Raw genomic sequence first — 19,426 nt, forward strand, 5'->3', positions numbered from 1 at the left:
GGGGGGGGGGGATGGGCAGTCTCCGTCATGTGTGATTTACTGCCTCTGAAAACCCACTGGAGGAGCTGCTATGGGTTGGTTCCAAGTTGATGTACACAACCACCACCACCACCACCACCATCACCTTGAAGTGAGTAGTCTCATGTGTTATGATCTACACCACCAGCAAGGGCTCCTCTAAATCTTGTTGTTGTTGTTGTTATGTGCCATTGAGTCAGATCTGACCCGTAGCAGACCCTCCAGTGGGTTTTCAGAGGCAGTAAATCACACAGGAGGAGATTGCTCATTCTACAAAAAGTGCCTTTGGAATTGCAGCACAGCTTCTTACCCCTAGCCACCAGAGCTCCCTAGGTCTTAGAAATCGAAACGGGGCCCACCTGGGCTTGCGTCCAGGCCTTTCTGTCTCCTAGCACACCGTGGGACAGAGTCAAACTCCCAGGGATTCTTGTTTGGAATCTTTACTGAAGCACATTGTCAGCCTTTCTCCCAAGGAGCCACCGTGGGTAGAGTCAAACCACCAACATTTTGGTTAACAGCCAAGCTCTTAATTGTTATCAGGATCCTCCTACGAGAAGTCAGTGTCTCTGTAGGATCTTGTCGTGTGGTTTCCAGACCCACAGGGTTGCTGGAGTCTGTCTCTGCCAGAGCTTCCCATGGAGGAAGCGTTGCTGAGGTGCTGGGAACTGTCACCATGACACCTCGTTGTCCTGTGCTCCCTTGCTGGCTGCACAAGGGCATTGGCCTGTCTCTGAACACGTGGCAAACTTTCATGCCATTCCAGGCCCAGAAAGTCCTCCTCCCTCTCCCCTACCTCCTGTTCATCCCTCAGTGATCCCAGCTAATGGCCATCCCTCTGCCTTTCCCCACGTCTCCCCTTTCCCCCATCCTGCCCCACACTGCCCCTCCCATTCCTGGGCAAAGTTTGCTTTCCTCCCTCATATCCTATCTCAAATTTAGTGGTCTCCATATGAACTTTGATAAATGTCGATCGCTGTAGAGGGGCTTCAGGCCTTTTGTTCACAGGGTGGCTGTGAGTCATGCTAGACTTGAAGGCAATCAACACCAACTATATCCCCACCAGTTTCCACAGAATTTATTCCAATTCATGGGAACTGCGTGTGTGCCAGAGTGGAACTATGCACCATAGGATTAAAATGGTCGTGTTTCTGAAAGATCATCAAGCCCTCTTTCCTAGGCACCTCTGGATGGACTTGAACCTGCAACCTTTTGGTTTGCAGGCAAGCCTTTTAACCACTTGCACCCCCAGAGACTCTGATCTCTGTCTTGTTGTGGTGGTTAGGTGCTTCTGAGCCAGCTCTGACTCACGGCAGCCCTCAGCATCATAACAGAAGGCAGCATTGCCTAACCCTGCACTCACAGCACTCCACACTCATTGCTTGTTTATGTTCACTGTTGCCAGGCCTGTGTTAGCAGTTACTATACTAATTACCCTCTTCTCACCATCCTACCATATACATAAACACATACACACAGATTCTATGTGAGGACCCATGTCAGCTATCACATCCTCCACGTAAAAGCTTCTCAGATGATGCTCAGTCTGATTCTCAGATTGTCGGATGATGCTTGATGGAATGAGTGAATGAATGAGGCCCTCCCACCAATCCCAGCAAGTTTTTCTACTATCTCCCCGAGGCCTTACACGGAGAATGCTCAGCCCCCAAACCACGGCATCTTGGTTCCTTGATTTCACCCAGATTCCCATGCTTGTGACTGAGCCTAAGCCTGCAGGCTCTGTGGTCTGGTGCCTGGGCGTAAAGCCCAGCTCTGCATCTTATTAACTATGTGACCTCAGACTTCATTTCCCGAGGCCTCCGTTACTCTCTCTGTAATGTAGGGTTGTCAATAATGCCTTCCTCATGAAGTGATGAGGTCTCTAGTGCCTTGAATGTGGCTGTGAAGCAGGAAGCGGTGCCCCCAGTCTGAAATAAGAGTAGGGTCACCCATGGAGGACACGTTACTGCAAAACTTCCAGACTAGGGAGAAGGAAGGACTGGCAAAAAAAACCCCAAAACCAGTGTCTGTGAAAACCTACAGATCACAAGGGAATGCTGCCTGATGTAGATGAGCGAGTGGGCCAGTGATCATGAAAATGGACAGGGCAACACTTCATCCCCTTGTTCAGGAAGTTTTTGTGAGTCTGAAAATATCTGAAGGCAGCTCTTGTGGCCTGACAGTAAGGAGCTGTACTGCAATCACAAAGGCAGGTGGTTTGAATCCACCAGCTGCTCTGCAGGAAATGATGGGCAATCAATCTCCTCTCCTGCGATTAAGTTGCCTCTGAAAATCTGCTGGAAGGTCAGCTATGGGTCCCTTATGACTCGGTGGCACACAACAACCCTGAAAGGTAAAATGCTTAGACTTGGTTGTAACAAAGTACCACAAGATTAATGTTAGATACATTCTTCCCCCCTTAAATTTAGCTCAAGAAGACCCTCAAATCCTTGGTTGACACCACCTCCCGCCCTCGCTCCCATCTGTCCTTGCCATGATGGTACCGACTCCTGTGTACAGTTATCTTTCTGGAGTCCCCTGGGTTGGTTGGTTGTTTTGGGGTTTTTTGTTTGTTGTTGTTTTTTCTCTCTGCTGCATTAGGCATGTCCACTTCATAAACTGGAATATTCTGCTCATGCTACTCATTGATATCTAGACATTTAACAAATGCTGGGTGATCCCAGTGGATGAAGTTAGGTGTTACTCTATTGTCCCTCTCTGACGGGGCTGGGCTGGGCAAGTTTACCCAAACAGACAGTCAGGTCAGCTCACCGGCACTTCTAATCTGTTGCATTAGATAACCAGTGAGGGGGGCAGGAAGTAGGCTGTGTTTTACCACAAACTAGCCTTTTTAGATTTCAATTTAACCAGAGGTGAGGAAGAAACCCTGGCAGTGCAATGGTTAATTACTAAACTGTTGATTGAAAGCTGATTGTTGTTAAGGTGCTGTCTATCGGCTCAAACTGTGTCCACCAGAACCCAACACTGACTGATCGTCATATCCGATGTACTTGGTACTACTGCTGCCTTCATCATATCAGATGTACTTAAGTGTATCGTTCAACCAGCGTGTCAGCCCGTCTCGTTATGAGGCTTCCTCTTTCCCCCTCTCTAACAAGCATGATGCTGTCCTCCAGGATAACAATAAACATGCCCCTCTGATAACACGCCCAGAGTGTGTGAGAGCAAGACTTGCCATCCTCATCCTGAAGAGCGTTCTGACTGCAACTCTTCCAAAACAAATTTGTTTGTTCTGGCAGTCCATGGAATATTCCATATTCTTCACAGCCACAACTATTAAAAGGTTGTCCAGGTTCAAATTCACCAAGGTATTTTTCCATAGGAGAGGAAAAAACAAAACAAAACAACACAAACGTGTGGCCATCATCTCCCTATGGAGCAAATCTACTGTGTCACGTGGCTTCTGTAGAACTGAATTGACTTGATGACTCCTAGCAACAACATAGAAGCAATGACAAGGAAAGAGAGTAGGAAGATGAGAATTTCCAGGGCAGGAGGGGCTTTGAGAAGGGATCAGAGCACAGACGTGCAATCGACAGTGGAGGAGGTGGCGGAAGAGATAACAAAGGATGGTGCTGTAGCAGGGTCGCCATGGAAACATGGTCTGGCGTCTGGACCAGCAGATGAGCTGCTTCTTCAAAATGAATTTCAACTTGGCAGCTTGAAATATGCACCCCCTACCTTTACTCCTCCAAAGGCCTGGTCCTGTGGCTTCTCCCCTGAGCACCTGAGAAGTTGAGGGTCTTGGGACTAGCAGCTCCTCGGGCATGGGAGGGAGAGCTGCAAGATGAAGAAGTGCTGGAAGATGAGAGGCCATGACCTGAAGAAGGGGAGAGTGTTCCTGTTAGCGGCTCACCATACAAGAGGACATTCCTGTATCAATCCTACCTGGGTGTCCAAGGCCTTTCTCAGGCCAGGGTATCCCCGGGGATGGCGCAGGGACCACGTGCATCACCGTCATCTGGAGAGCTTCTTGTTAGGTGCCACTGAGTGGATTCCAGCTCCAACTGCCCCCTGTGACAGAGCGGAACTGCACTACAGTGTTTTCTAGCCTGTGACCTGGCAGCACCAGGGTTGAGCATTCAGTGACTAACCAAAACATCAAGAGTGCATTGGAATTGACTTGGTGGCACATGGTGGTACCTATCCATCTCAGCCCGTTGCTGTTGAGTTAATTCCGACCCATAGTGAGCCTTTAGGATGGAGCAGAACTGTCCCACAGAGTTCTCAAAACAAAATTTGTATGAAAGCAACTGTTGTATCTTTATCCCACGGAGCAACTGGTGAGTTCAAACTGCCTACCATTCAGTTAGCGGCTGAGCACTTAACCATTGTGCTACCAGGGTTCCTTCAGCAAAAGCAGCAATAGAGTTACTACAAGGATGAACTGAGTTAATAGCAGAGCAGTTACAGGTAAATAATGACAGAGAAGATCTTTTACCTGGGCCAGATTACTATTGCTGTTGTGTATCGTCAAGTTGGAAAAGACCCATAGCTGACCCTCCAGCGGGTTTTCAGAGGCAGTTAATCAAAGGAGAGGAGTGGAGCAGCTGATGGATTCGAACTGCATGCCTTCAGCCTTGCAGCACAGCTTCTTACCACTAGGCCACCAGGGCTCCCTATGACTGACTGTTAGGCTAATTTAAAAGCTTGGAGACGATGACCTTTAGTCACCCTTCAGCTTGGAACGAAAATCATCCCCAAACTCAACTTTCTGCCAAACAATAATAAGTCTAAGAAGTGATCTATACACCAGAGAGAAAAGCGCTCCTTAAAACATTCAGCCATAGAAGATTGAAAGGGCCATATATGCCCAGAGAGAAAGCTTTGAATGCTCTAAGGGATGGAAAAGAAGGAAGAGTGGAACGAGGAAATACAGGGAGGAAATGGGAAGACTGCTGCTACACTACAGGCAGTGCAATCTATGACCTGAATCAAAAGTTTACAGAATCTTACAGGGCCTCCATAAGAAAAAGACTGATAACCCAATTACAAAATGGACAAAAGACATGGAAAGAATTTTCACAGAGAAAGATATTAGGATGGCCAACAGACACATTAAAAAATGCAGAAAATCTCTGGCAATAAGAGAGATGCAAATTAAAACCACAATGAGATACCATCTCACTCCAGTAGCAGCGGCAAAGTTTAATAGGACAGCAAGGAGAGGATGTGGTGAGATAAGAACTCTTATACATTGTTGGTGGGATGGTACAATGGTACAGCCATTCTGGAAGGCAGTTTGGTGCTTCCTCAAAAAGCTGAAATGAAATATATAGAAATTCCATATGACCCAGCTAGTCCACTGCTTGGACTATACCCCAAGAAAATGAGAACTGAGACACAAACAGACACTTTTACTCCAATTTTCATAGCAGCGTTATTCACTACCACAAGAACATGGAAACAGCCCAAATGTCCATTCACAATTGAATGGATTGAGAAATTATGGTAAATTCACATGCCGGAATACGGCATAGCACACAGGAGCAATGATTTTGTAAATTACTACCTCACTTGGAAGGGACTTGATAATATTATGCTGAGTGAACTCAGTCCCATAAAGACAAATATTGTATGAGACCTAAATTATTGTAGAACAAGTAAGAGGAGCCAAGGTGGGGAAGGGTGGAAGCAGAGGGTGAGAATGGATGAGAGTTGGGGGTGTTAATCACAGGGGTGCACAATTTGTTAGGAGGGATGGGTGAAGAAAATGGGAAAGATTCGGTGTGAAAAACAATGTAGTCAATCTTTGTAAACAAAGCAGTATTTAAAAATAACAACAAACCCCAGCTAACTAAAAAACCATAATATGTATAAATTGTTGAATGGAAAACCGGTGTGCCCTATAAATGTAAATCACCGTAAAAGTTACTTTTTTTCAAAAAGACCTGAAAAGTATGACATTCATAAACAGTAATCCGTACCTGAAACATTCCACTTCGACCCCAGCTGATATTTGTGATAAGACTGTTGGCACTGCTACGCTGTGGGGTTGAGGTCCTGGCCTGGGCATTCATTTCTTTTATGAGTTCTTTTTTTTTTTAAAAAAAGTAAAATTATGTTATGAGTTCTTTAAAGAAGAGAACATAGAAGGATCAACAGAACAATCTGAATGCAGGCTTCTCTGACATTGAATGCAGGCTTCTCTGACATCGTTAACATTCTTTACTCAGTCTCAAGTAAGCTGTTATAATTTCTTTAGGAGCCTACTTTAATCAAGTCTGAGTAGCCTGGAAACTTTCTTATTCATTATTCAGTGAGTTACATATTTAATGATGCACAATAGTAAGTCAAAGTGGCATAAATCCTCTGGAGGAACAAAGCAACTGGCACTGGTTGGTTGATTTTTTTCTTTTTACTGTGAATGAAAGTTTACAAAGCAAATTGCTTTTCCATTCAACCGTTCATTAACATTTTGTTTAACGACCTTCAGTACAAGACCTATGGTGTTGCTGCACTCTTCCCACTTCTCCCTTGTGATTCTTGTTCCCATTCACCCTTTGGTACCACCCCTTCATGCTCTCTGAGCTTTATTCCTGAGGAAACAGCCCTTCTGCTCTTAGCTTGTTGATTATCCAATGGAGTAAATGCCTTCCTGGTGTTACTGTTCACTTTATTTGTTGTTGTTGTTATGTGAGTTGACTGTGACTCATAGTGACCTTATGAACAACTCGGAACCCTGCCCTGTCCTGAGCCAGACTCACCATCTCTGACACACCTGACCCATTGCCACAGGCACTGTGTCAGTCCGTCTCATCCAGGGTTTTCTCTGCTGACCCTCCATCCTTCCAAGCATGATCTCCTTTTCCAAGGACTGGTCCCTCCTGTCAACAGACCCAAAGTATGTGCGATGGAGCTTCAAAATCCTTGCCTCCAAGGAGCAACTTGGTTTCACCCTCTCCAGAACAGACCTATGTGTTCTCTTGGCAGTCCATGGTATGTTCAATATTCTTCTTCTTAGAGGCCTATTATTTGACTGAAGATTGAGCTTTGGGGGTGAATTTTGTTCCAGGTTTGAATGGTAACTAAGGGTCATATAGCCTTCCAGATTCCATTATTTTCTTCAGATCTGTACGCCTGGCTATTTTAATATTACTGACCCATGTTTTTCTCTCAACCCATCCAGGATTTTCCACTGTAGTAGTAGAGCTGTTTGTAGGTGTCTTTGAGTCAAGTTCAATCTACAGTGATGTAGACAGATCTGAGCTCTGCCCTGTCCTCACCCTCTCTGACACAGTTAAGCTCACTGTAATGAGTTCATTGCAAAAGGTGAAGAAGCTCTGTCACCATATCAGTCCAACTCATTGAGAGCCTTCCTCTCTTTCGTTGACCTTATACCTTTCCAAGCATGATATCCCTTTCCAAGGAATAACCTCTCCTAGCCACATGTCCAAAGCATGAAAGACGAAGTGGTCAACAACATAAGAGGGGCACCCACTACTCATCTGTCAGTTTGTTGTGCTGGGGTAACTTACGTGTTACTGCGGTGCTGGAAGCTTTGCTGCTGATAGTTCATCTTCAAGCACATCACTTGTGATGGGCAGGTTTCAACAGAGCTTCCAGGCTAAGACTAGGAAGAAAGGCCTGGCTATCTCCATCTGAAAATTCACTGATGAAGACTTTGTGGACTGCAAAAGAATATTGTTTGGTAGAGTGTTGGTTGGAAGGTGCCGCACAGTGGCGGAAATGGACTGAAGCAAATCGGGCAACATTTTGTTCTGTTGTCGTTAAAGCTGAGCCTACTCAATGATAACTAATAACAAAAAGGGTCAAACCATGGCCCCCTTTCCTATCAGGGTCTGCTCCCAGCACCCATGACTTTGCCGGGTGTAGTAATCCTGCCCCAAGGGGGGAGATCTTGAGTACAGCCAAATGAACAAACAACCTTCAGGTGAAAGATTAATCTTGTCACAGAAAAGGCTGCCTAGCATTTCTGGTAAAGTTAAGCTTTTGTTTACAGATCATTAACTGTGTAATTAATTTCTGTTTTCCCAACAAGCCCTGAAAGGGGAGGCCAGCATCTGTCTTACTCACTCCTGTACTTCTGAGGCTTAACATAGAACCTGGCCTCTGGGCGCGCTCAGTAAATATTTGATCATTACATGAGGGGCCAGCGCCACTCCTACCCTATCCCCACAAGGCTTCTGTCTTAGCCTGGGGTTCCAGAAAACCGAACCGGAGGCTTCTGTGTTGCTCTCTCTTAGGAGTTCAATCCAGGGGTGCAGGGGTGAAGTGGAAGGAGCCAGGGAGAGCAAGCTCAGGGCCCGTTACCAAGTTGGGTGCCACTTGGCAGCAAGCATGACTGGTGGTGGGGTCTCTAAGTATCATCTTCCCACAGGTGACCCCAGAAACAGGCGAGCGAGACAGCGCGCAGAAAGGAAGAAAAATGCACCCCCTGGCTTCCAAGCTTTGGTGGTCAAGTTCACCCATGAGTCCACTTCTCTGTGCGTCTGGGTGGCTCTTGGGGAGGACAAGAGTGCCCCAAGTACTATCTCCTTCCTCAGCAGCAGAGCAGCCCAAGGCGGCAGGCAGGACATTGCAGGGGACATCTAGGAGCTGGAGAGAGTCCACACTGGGGGTCCCTGCAGTCAGGAGGAATGATTGTTCAAAGACCCAGACACAGAAGAGGCCAGGAGAACCTGGGGAGCCACAGAGAAAGGTTTGATGGATCCCCGGGGGTGTGCTTGTCCCACCCATCTGCACTTGTGATGCTGTGTGCGGGCTGGGTGTGGACTTTTGAGTCCATTTTGGCGTCATGTGTACATCCACCTCACCAGCGGCCCCTCTCACCTTCACAGACACTCTACCAAACAGTGTCCACCTCTGGTCTCCCTTGATGTTGTATCCAAGGCCAGTGAGCCAGATATATTCTGTTAATGATCTGTAAAGTTTTCCTTGGCTGATTTTCTAGAAAGAAATAACTAGACCTTTCTTCCTGTTTTCCTTTAGCCCCACTATCCACTCTGGATGATCTTGGTGGCCTTTGAAGTACTGGGAATACAGCTTTCAGCATCACAGCAACATGCCAAACGCCACAGAATGGCCAACCGATGGGTGGGGGGTGGGAGCACAGGCAGGAATTCCTTAATCATGGATATTCGTCATGCATCCCTGTTCCCTGGGTCCTCTTCCCTGAACTTGGACCATTTAGTCAAAGAATTCCCAATTCTAAACCCTCCCCAACTTTCTTATGCATGGCACACAACCCGAGAGGTGGTCTTCCTGTGGGGCTGTTCCCCTGCTTGTCCCCTCTCCTTCCTGACATCCGTGCGTGTCATCTACAGTTCTCTCCCAAATTCCCTCCATCACCGCCCAGCCTTCTTTCCCCCCTCTTGGGCACGGTAACATAAGAGGGGGCAAAGAGGCATTTGAAAGATGTAGTGGAACGAGGATTTTGAAATGCAATAAATAAGGCTGTCCAAGAGAACGGGAGAAGTAAGCCGGCTGCTGCTTTTGCTACTGGAAGAGCCTTGTGTAGCAGTCATCAGATTTCGCTCACCACCTGGCAAGGGCTATAAATCATCTTTACTGTAAGCAGCCATTTGTCTCACAGGATCTTAGCCAGACAGAAGAAGAACAAACTACAAACAAATGTGGATGCCTTTGGTCAGATGCAGGGGGCATGCCCTACCCTAAGCAGGGCTTCTCTATATGAAGATCATGGTCTCCTGTGACACTGGCTAAGAATGAAATATATCACTTTGGGATGCTTTTGGCTGCAAGTAACAAAAATCTTTTAGACTGGCTTAACCAATGAGATGACACCCTCATGTAACTTGAATTGAAGAGGTGAGATAGATTCAGGGTTCGTTGATTAAGTGACTTAACATTACCACCAGAGACACGGGTCACTTCATTTCCCTACTGTGTCCACTATATCGGCTTTGTCTTGATACTGGCTTGTCTTTCAGTCACAAGATGTAGAGCCGCATACTTCCTGTCACGCAAGAGATAGAACCTCGTTTCCTACCATATGCATGAAAAGGTCCTCCTTTCTAAGTCGACTTCTGCAAGAACGGTCTTACACAGTATTTCTGCAGTAATGGTCTTACACAGTATTTGTCCTTATGGGACTGAGTTAGTTCACTCAGCATAATGTTCTCCAGTCCCTCCCAAGCGGCATAGTATTCCATTGTGTGAATGTACCACGATGTCTCAATCCATTTCATTGTGGTTGGACATCTGGGCAGTTTCCATGTTCTTGTGATGATGAAGAACGCTGCTCCGAGCATTGAGCGAGCTCTTGTGGTGTGGTCTATGGGGAGCTGCACTGCTAACCAATGGCTGGCCTTCTCTGGTGGTTGTCAGAGAAAGATGGACAGTCTCTTCCCTGGCAATCTCCAGCCTTGAGAACCCAGTGGAATGTCAACTACGAGTCAGTTCTGACTGAGACAATGAATTGAGTCATTTGAGTTGGAGATTCTGTTACTACATGTATTTGTTTTGGGGACACAATGAGTACATGACAGTTGGAGGAATGGATGCTAAGAAGAGATGCAAGGATGGCAGGATAGATGAAGGCAGGTATGAGCAAAGGAGGGGATGGATGGATGGATGGATGGATGGATGGACTGACGTCTCCGTGGGTCCTGGCGTGACTCTTGGTGTTACAGATGCTGGTGGGTTTGGAGATGATGTTTGAACTTCCCAGGTTGTGGTTCTCCCAGCTAGACGAAGCCACACCCCTGCATCTGCCTCCTGTGAGCCATCAGGCCGTGGCTTCTCTCTCCTCTGGGTGGGAAGCGGACTGGAGGCCTTCTTGTGGGCTGAGCTGAATATTCTGTGTTTGCAGTTCAACGTTAAAAAGTCCACGGAACCTGTCCAGCCCCGAGCCCTCCTCAAGTTCCCAGACATCTATGGACCCAAGCCAGCGGTGACGGCCCCAGAGGTCATCAACTATGCAGACTACACCCTGAGGACCACAGAGGAGCCCCCAGCGCCGGCCAGCCCCCAGGCCCCAAATGACAGCCGCCTCAAGAGGCAGGTCACAGAGGAGCTGTTCATCCTGCCGCAGAACGGTAGGGCATTCCTGCAACCTCATTCTTCTAGGTCGGTGCCTCAGCAGCTCCCAGGGTTGGGACGAAGCAGAGTCAATGGGCTGACTTCCCTGAACCAGCCACACTGTCCCATCACACTTGATCATAGTGGGTGGAGATTGCTTTTCATTTTGGAGGCAGGGACCCCCTGAGAGCTGAGATTCTAGGGTCAGTAAACACTTTTCCAACACTGACACTGCTGTGCTCGTCTGTGTAAGAAAGCCACTGGAAATACAGGGTCCCATGCACACATGTATCTCACGTTCCATGCCCAGGCCTGCCTGCTTCTTCCTCAGCTGCACATGGAACATTCTCACTCGTTGTCATTGCTGGTTGCTGTCAAGTCCATGCTGACTCCTTTCAACCCAGTGTGTAGAGTAGAAACGTGCTCCAGAAAGTTTTCAAGACTGTGACCTGCAGGGAGTGGATTGCCATGCCTGACTTCTGAGGTGCCTTTAGGTGGATTTGAACCACTGAATCTTGCAGCTAGAAGTTAAGCTACAAGTTTAAAAACCTTTCCAAGAATGATCAGTCTTTTCCCATGAACTGGGGCCATCTGACACTATGCCCAAAGTGTGTGAGATGGAGTTTCAGCATCCTTTTTTGTGCCACTCAAGACCCTTTTAGGGAGCTTTGGTGGTGTAGTTTATAGGGAGTTGTGTCGTTAACTCAGAGCGGGCGCCTCTTTTGAATTCACCAGCAGCTCCTCAGAAGAAAGATGGGCAATCTCCTCGCGTGCTGTTTACAGCTCCCAAACCCTGCGGTTGGTGGGGTTGACGAGAGGTTCCAATTTGACCACTTTTCTCCAATGAGAAGGCCTTTTGGACTAAAAATAGTCTGTCTTTATGTTTCTACCCTTTTAGTGAATTCTGAAAATCAGAACATTTCAAATTACTGTTTACTTAAAATAGACTCTGCTGCAGCTGTTGCCTCCTGTAATTCTTGTGTTATGTTTGGCTGATAAGAACCTTCAAGATGTTGGGTTCTGCTCACATAAGCAGTGGAGTGAGTAATGTGTGTGGCTTCAGGGACAACTAAATTAAAGTCAGGCAAATATTTGTTCAGCAAGCGCACACACATCAGTTCTACTGTCTGTGACCTTGCCCCCAGCAACCAACCTTTCCTGACTCATCTGAACAGTCATCTTTATTCACTCCCTCCCGGGGAGCAGGAACTGTGCTCTCTAGGACAGAGGGGGCCTGAGGTAGGTGGGCCGGCAGAGTTTGCCTGCAGCTGGCTGACCAGAGCTACACCTGCCATGATGTTTCCTGTCTCAGCTTCCCATTGCTGCTGAAATACAAATACCCCATGTGGCAACTTTTTATACTCACTGTCATCGAGTTGATTTCAGCTCAGAGTGCCCTTCCACTGGGTTTCTGTCTGAGACTATACGTTGCAGCAGGAGGAGACCGCTGGGTGGCTGGCAGTGTGACTTGGTATGGACTGTGCCAGCAGAGCTCTCCTTGAACGGCTTTAAAGGGAAGAAAGTTATTTCTACTGGAGCTCTCGTGGCCTAGTGGCAAGAAACTGTGCTGCAATCCCAAAGGCATATGGTTCGAATCCACCAAATGCTCTGTGGGACAATCTCCTCCCAATTAACTGCCTCTGAAAACCCACAGGAGGGTCAGCTATGGATTGGTTCTGACTCTATGATACACAACAACAACAACAGGGGCTAAAAGTCCAAATCAGGGTCTCAACCTCCTTCCTTATCTTGAAGTCCAGGCATTCCTTAGGTCCTCAGCCTTCCTTGACTTGTAGATAATCCTCACATCGTGCCCCTAACTCAGGATCTACCCTGTAGTGGTATGACCTTAATGGGTTGAGTAAGTTTGTATTATATGAGACTGCATTATGAAAGGTGAGTGATTACATTTTATCAGAGATTATTATATTATGCTGCATTAGATGCAGAAAAATCACATTATGCTGTTGCCTCCAGAAACCCTGTGAACCTGGAGAAGGGATGAAAGTCGTGCATGCAAATGTCAAGGACTTCCATTCATAGGGTCACTAGGAGTCACCTACGACTGGACTCGACACTCTACGGCACTTAACAACAACAGCAATCTGCTAGTATTCCAAACCACCTGATTCGATCTGGTGCAACTACTCCATGACCCCCAAGTAGATGAGTGTTTGCCCAAACCATTGAGAACTATAGTCAAGGTGACATATGACAGTAACCACAACAGTTTCCTGTACTGAAAGCTCACCATGGCTAGCCCTGGGCTGTTTCCCCCTGTGTCATTTAATTCATAATTATTCCTATTGTATACATGAGGTTCAAAGTATCAGCTAACTTGTCTAATGTCACAGCGCTGTTAGGTAGCATCTCATGTTGATAAAAAGGCCATGTCTTTATAAAAGTAAAAAGCCTAAGCAGTATGTTTTCCCCCAAAAAAGTGTGCATAGTTACACTCTCCTAAGGAAATCACCTAGAAAAATACACGTTAGAATTCAAGTGGAAAGCAAGCTGTGCCATTACAAATTTTAATTTGATACTTGGAGAATCAGTGAAAGGAGATGCACATGGGTCATGAGAGAGCAGAACGTAGGCACTTAAAGAATCACCTCAGAGTTTTGTGTGGTGCCCCATTCCACTGTACACATATCCGAAGGATCTTTGTCCAAACCATGCAAGCATGTTTTGTTGTTTAAAGTGTTTTTTTGTTTTTTTTTTTTTTCTTTTTTTTTTTTTTTTTTTTTTTTTTCTAAAGTGTTTTTGTGAATTGCTTGATTGGTTGTAATTCCATTCTGAGCCTGACATTGATATGGTCTTAAGAAACAGTTGGACCAACTGAAATTATTTTGGAGATTATAGTAAATAAATACACTCAATCTGAAAAAAAAAAACCCCAACACCATGTCTTGACCATTCACTGGGTTAAGATGATGATGATGTTTTAGTTATATGCTATTGAGTCAAAATAGACTCACAGCTGACCTTCCAGTAGGTTTTCAGAGACTGTGAACCACACAGAAAGAAACTGCCTTTGGAGCAGCTGGTGGATTCAAACAGTCTGCCTTTGCATCACACACCAGCTTATCCACTAGGCTGCCAGAGCTTCCTGGGGTAGGATAGTTCCATGAAATGCAATGACTAGGACTGCACTGGCCTGTCCAACATGCCTTTCAGTCAAACAGGAAGGTCTGGGTTTGGATTCATGCTTAAGTGACAGAGATGGGAAAGGCAGTTATCAGAAAAAAACAAGACCACTTTGCCTCTCAACAGGTGTGGTGGAGGATGTCTGTGTCATGGAGACCTGGAACCCAGAGAAGGCTGCCAGTTGGAACCAGGCCCCCAAACTCCACTACTGCCTGGACTACGACCTGCAGAAGGCTGAGCTGTTTGTGACCCGCCTGGAAGGTATTGAACTTACCTGACCTTTGTGGACTTGGGTGTGTCCATCTCTCTGGAGGAACAAGCTAGGTGGTAGCACCTGCAGCAACTGGAGTTTATTGTTGTTGATTGCAGTGAAGTTGGCTGTGACTCATGATGACCCCATGTCCAATAGAAAAACATCCCACCTGGTCCCAAGCCATGCTTTTGATTGTCACCATACCTGGATCCATTGTTTCCTTTCAGCCTATGGTACTCCTTCCAGCACGATACTGAGTAATGCTCTGTTGTGATCCTTGGGATTCCCATGGGCTAATTTTCAGTTTTAGATCACCAGACCTTTCTTTCTATGCTGTTTGAGTGTATAAACTCTATTGAAACTTGTCCACCGTAGATAACCCTGCTGGTATTTAGAATACCGATGGCAACAAGCAACCACAGTATTTATGTCAGCCACGGTGTTATGACAAACTGACAATGTGTGAACAAAGCATGTAGGCTTCCCCCCTCTCGTTTAACAGTGCAAATGGATATCCCTTTTTGGTGGCCCTCATTCCTCCAAATGATAACTCAAAGGGCCCAATTCCTTCAGTCTTGTGATTTTCTTGTCCTCTCAAGCCTTCTTGGCACCTCCATCCAGCAGGCGGAAGGAGGAGAACGAGGAGAATGGGAATTTATTTCTTAGGAAGTGGACTACGTCATTTCTCTGCATACCCATTGGCTGTGACTCAGTCTCATGGCCACGCCCACCTACCAAGGAGGCTGGGAAACGTGGGCTGGTTTTGTACCCAGTTTTTGGTGAAAGTTTGCTTGTTTTTGGTACAGGTGCTTTCAACACTGTCACAGGGCTTTGTGCTGGACAGGGAAGGCGTTCTGAGTGGTCAGGAGAGTTTCTACTTCTTTAGTCTCTGGATTCAAGAGCTCAGTATTCTCTGTGAGTGGGTGAGATTGTCCCTGATCTTGCTGTGAGAAGTCTCTTTACTGTCAGCAAATGAAGCTACGATTTTGCAAAAGGAATTAGCATGACAACGGGCCACTCTAGAGGCAGGAAGAATCGGTCTCTGGGATTTAATTTTCTTTTCTTAAGAGGATAATTTTCCATTTTATATTCTTTTTATGATTACTGAATGTTTTCATAGACTTCATCACATTCAGTCTTTATAAAGGTCCCATCTGAAAGGTTAGCAGGTCTAACAACATCAGGTGACTAGCCCAGGACCACTTCAACTCACTGAGACAGGACTAAGCACAGTTCCTCTGCGTCTCAGCGGGAGCTTCTGTTGGGCCTCAAGCCCTCTGGTCTTCATTTTTCTCTTCATGAGCAATGTCAGTGGCCACTTCCCACATTCTCACTGAGGAGTCATAAAAGCACCACAGGGGCAAATGTGTGGCTAACTCCGCACTGTCAATTGTTGAAAATGCCACATTCAAAACAGGATTCATCTGGCAACAGCCAGGTGATTCACTGGTCCACTTGCTGCTGTCTGGGGAGTGAGTAGAGTACCAGCTGCTGGAGCCCATTCTGACTCGTGGCGCCCTCAGGTGTTGCTGAGCAGAACTGCTCACCATAGGGTTTTCCAGGCCATGCATGACCTTTGGGAAGCAGATCACCAGGCCTTTCTTCCAAGGCGCTTCCAGGTGAGTTTAACATGCCAGCCTTTCCGCTGGGTGCGCAGCCTTTAAGCATTTGCATTGATGTTGAACGAACACATTTCAATGCCAGTAGGAATCTTCAGCACTTTGGGGCCATGTTAGATTCACGAGGTTGGAAGGTCTCTGAGAGGCTCTGAGTCTCGTCCTTGTCCAGGGAGGGCAGTGTGTCCTGACATGGAACCCATGAGTGAGCCTCCGGGTTTAACTACTGAAATGAGAGTCCACTGTGCACTGGGTGGTCAGCTCGGTGGTCTTACAGACACCCAAGGTCATGACCATTGAGCTGGCCCGCCATCCCCCATCCTCACTTGGCCCCATGTCTGTGCTGCTTCCCCCTTGCCTCCAGCTGTGACCAGTGACCACGACGGAGGCTGTGACTGCTATGTCCAGGGCAGTGTGGCCAGCAGGATGGGCTCTGTGGAGGCTCAGACGGCTCTTAAGAAGCGACAGCTGCACACGACCTGGGAGGAAAGCCTGGTGCTCCCCCTGGCGGAGGAGGAACTCCCCACGGCCACGCTGACACTGACCCTGCGTACCTGTGACCGCTTCTCCCGCCACAGTGTGGCCGGCGAGCTCTGTCTGGGGCTGGATGGGGTGTCCGTTCCCCTGGGCACTGCCCAGTGGGGTGAGCTAAAGACTTCAGCCAAGGTAGGTGCTAGAGATTGAAGAGTGTCTCCCAAAAATGCATGTCGTGAATCCTAATCCTGTAACGTATGGAAAGGGAGCTCTGATGGCCTGGTCCATAGAGAGCTGTGCTGTCAACCCAAAGACTTTCTCTCTCTGATGGTTCAAATCCACCAGCAGCTCTGAGGGACAAAGATGAGAAATCTCCTCTTGTATGATTTACAGCCTTAGAAAGCCACAGAGGGATCAGCTATGAATCAGCTCTGACTTGACGGCAATGAATTTACGTTCTGATTCCATTTGAAGGAGCCTTGATGGCACATGGCTAAGGACATGACTGCTCACTGAAAGGTTGTTGGTTTGAACCCAGACAGCAGCTCTGAGGGAGAAAGACTTGGCTACTTGTGCCCACGAACGTAACCGCTTAGAAAACCCTTTAGGGCAGTTGTATTCCGTCAGTGCGAGTGGAAATTGATCCCACCAAAACAAACAACAAAAACAGTATATAGCTTGGATATATGTCACATTTCTTGCTGTGTTCCCACGGCCATGTCAGTGTAGGGTGTGTTTTAAGTCAATTGCTTTTGAGATCAAAGGAACAGATTACACCGAGAAGAAAACAAACAGGATTGGACAGACAGATGCCACGTGGAAGCAGATACTCAAGAAGCAGAGACAAGGTATTTCCCCCAGAATGAACAGAGAGAGGCTTCCCTGAGTGCTAGTGCCCTAAATTCAGATTTCTAGCCTCCTAAACCACGAGGAAGTAAGTTCCTTGTGGTTGGAGCTATCCATTTGATCTTTTTGTTACAGTTAAGAAGCACAGGCAGGAGGGGTCACCTTCACCAGGAAAGGGAATGCCCATTGGTGGAGTGTGGGATGGCAGGACCACGCTGTCTCCTGGTAACTCTGGGTCAGTGCCGTGGAACAAGCTTCTGACACTGTCCCAGCTGGGGGTCAGGGGAAGGTTGGAGTATTGCTTTGTGCAGGGGTCTGTGGGATTCCTGGTGTCTGACCTTTGCTTTGCTTCTAGCTTGTTATGCAAACACTCTCCCCCACCCAGCCATCTGGAAGCAGGCCAGGTTATGTATGCATTGATTCCAGTGCAATGGCTGCACCATCCACACTTGAGTTCACTCTACACCCCATGTGTAACTACTGTGTGCTGGGCATTGCCGGGGAGATGAGCACCAAGGCAGGAGGACAGAGTGCTTGCACTCAAAATGTGCACCCTGAAGGGACAAACTGACAGGGACAGAGGACGAGGACAGTGATAGCTAACATACCACAAATCCCAAGACCTACGGAAGAGGGCTCATCAAAATGCACTGAGCTGACTGAGTGTTCTGGGAAGCCTCGTGTGGAATGGTCTTTGAGCTTTCAAGGTGCAGACAGGCCTGGGTCGTGGTCACTAGTTCTAGGAAGAGGCTCCATGCCCTCTGCTGCTGGGGGAGGAGGCATGCTCAGACACTGTGGTCCAGAGAGGGGGGCCAGGAAGCAAGTGCAACAGTGACTGTCAAGGCTACAAAATACTCTATGGGAACTTAGTCCTGGGGTTCAAGATTTCATTCAACCACCTGCACTTGGTATGTAGGAAAGAAAGCTGGGTGGCCAATTCCTCAGGGTTACCACCTAGGTAGTATTCTAGACTCCACCTGCCCAGCCAATTTCTTCATGAAACCTGCAAGGAGATAAGTGAATGATAAGGAGTTCTTCCCAGTCAATGCCCCTGCTCCTCTCAGCACCATGCCTTCACCCAAGCTGACCTCCTGTCCAGAATACCCCACTCTCATCTCTGCACCCAGTCTGCTTCTCCACCTTAGCCTCCCCCTTGGGCTTTCCATCTGGAAGTGGTTTCCTCTCCTCTGTGTCCCACAGTCTTTTATGCATGTGTCTTATTACACTCTTCCCTGGTGTCACGGTCAATGTCATGCGTTTTCTCTCCCTCACTCGTTCTTCTAGCACATTTCACATCATTCTGGGTCCAGGGTAGAAAGCAGGGGACCAGCCGGTGGTTTTTCTCTTCTATGGCTTATAGTTCCTTCTGGATGACGCTCTCCTTGAATAGTAATGACAGTAGTGTTCCCAGCAGCTGCCACTTATTTAGTTCTTATTTATTTTGTTCCAGGAACTATCTAAGGATGCATTAAACACTTCACTCCTCATTTAAACTTTAAAAAAAGTCTATTAAAGCTCCTTGTTTTGCTGATGAGAAAATCTACTCAAAGCACGTAATTAACACGGGACAGTACTGGGATTCGAACCCTGGTCTCTTTCTCTCCAAAGTACAAACTCCATATAGTAACCTTCTTGTTCTATCCTACAAGAGTAAGAGCCGAGCAAGGAAAAGAAGAGAAAGAATATTTATTCTGGGCAAATTAAAAAAAAACTATTTCTATTTCAGTAGCCATCAATAAAGTTTTATTTGAACAAAGCCAGGCTCATTCAGATACTTATTTCCTGTAGCTGTTTTGAGTTGAGTCATTGAGACCGATATGGTAGAGACCAGGATTTCTAAATTGTTACTGTCTGGTTTGTTTGAAGAAAAATTTCTGTTACTAGAGTAATGGAGATACCAGTAAGAACATTGGGTTGCCAGGAGGGACCAATCCTTGGAGAAGGACATCGTGCTTAGAAGGGTGGAGGGACAACGCAGGAGAGGAAGACCTCCGATGAGATCGATTGACACAGTGACTGGGGCAGTAATAGGGTCAGGTGTGTCAGAGACAGT

General features: G+C 47.0%; 1 protein-coding gene across 1 annotated transcript in view; it reads left to right on the top strand.

Moving 5' to 3' along the window:
* Positions 1-19,426, top strand: part of SYT13 (synaptotagmin XIII) — a 66,834-nt gene that overhangs the window by 35,031 nt on the left and 12,377 nt on the right. The window contains exons 2-4 of the mRNA XM_006896744.1: positions 10,832-11,057; positions 14,311-14,445; positions 16,418-16,719. Of these exons, the coding sequence (XP_006896806.1) occupies positions 10,832-11,057; positions 14,311-14,445; positions 16,418-16,719 (663 nt within the window). The remainder of the gene's footprint in view (positions 1-10,831; positions 11,058-14,310; positions 14,446-16,417; positions 16,720-19,426) is intronic.

Source organism: Elephantulus edwardii, unplaced genomic scaffold (assembly GCF_000299155.1).
Source record: "Elephantulus edwardii isolate Elephantulus edwardi_28Jun2011 unplaced genomic scaffold, EleEdw1.0 scaffold00189, whole genome shotgun sequence".
Taxonomy (NCBI): domain Eukaryota; kingdom Metazoa; phylum Chordata; class Mammalia; order Macroscelidea; family Macroscelididae; genus Elephantulus; species Elephantulus edwardii.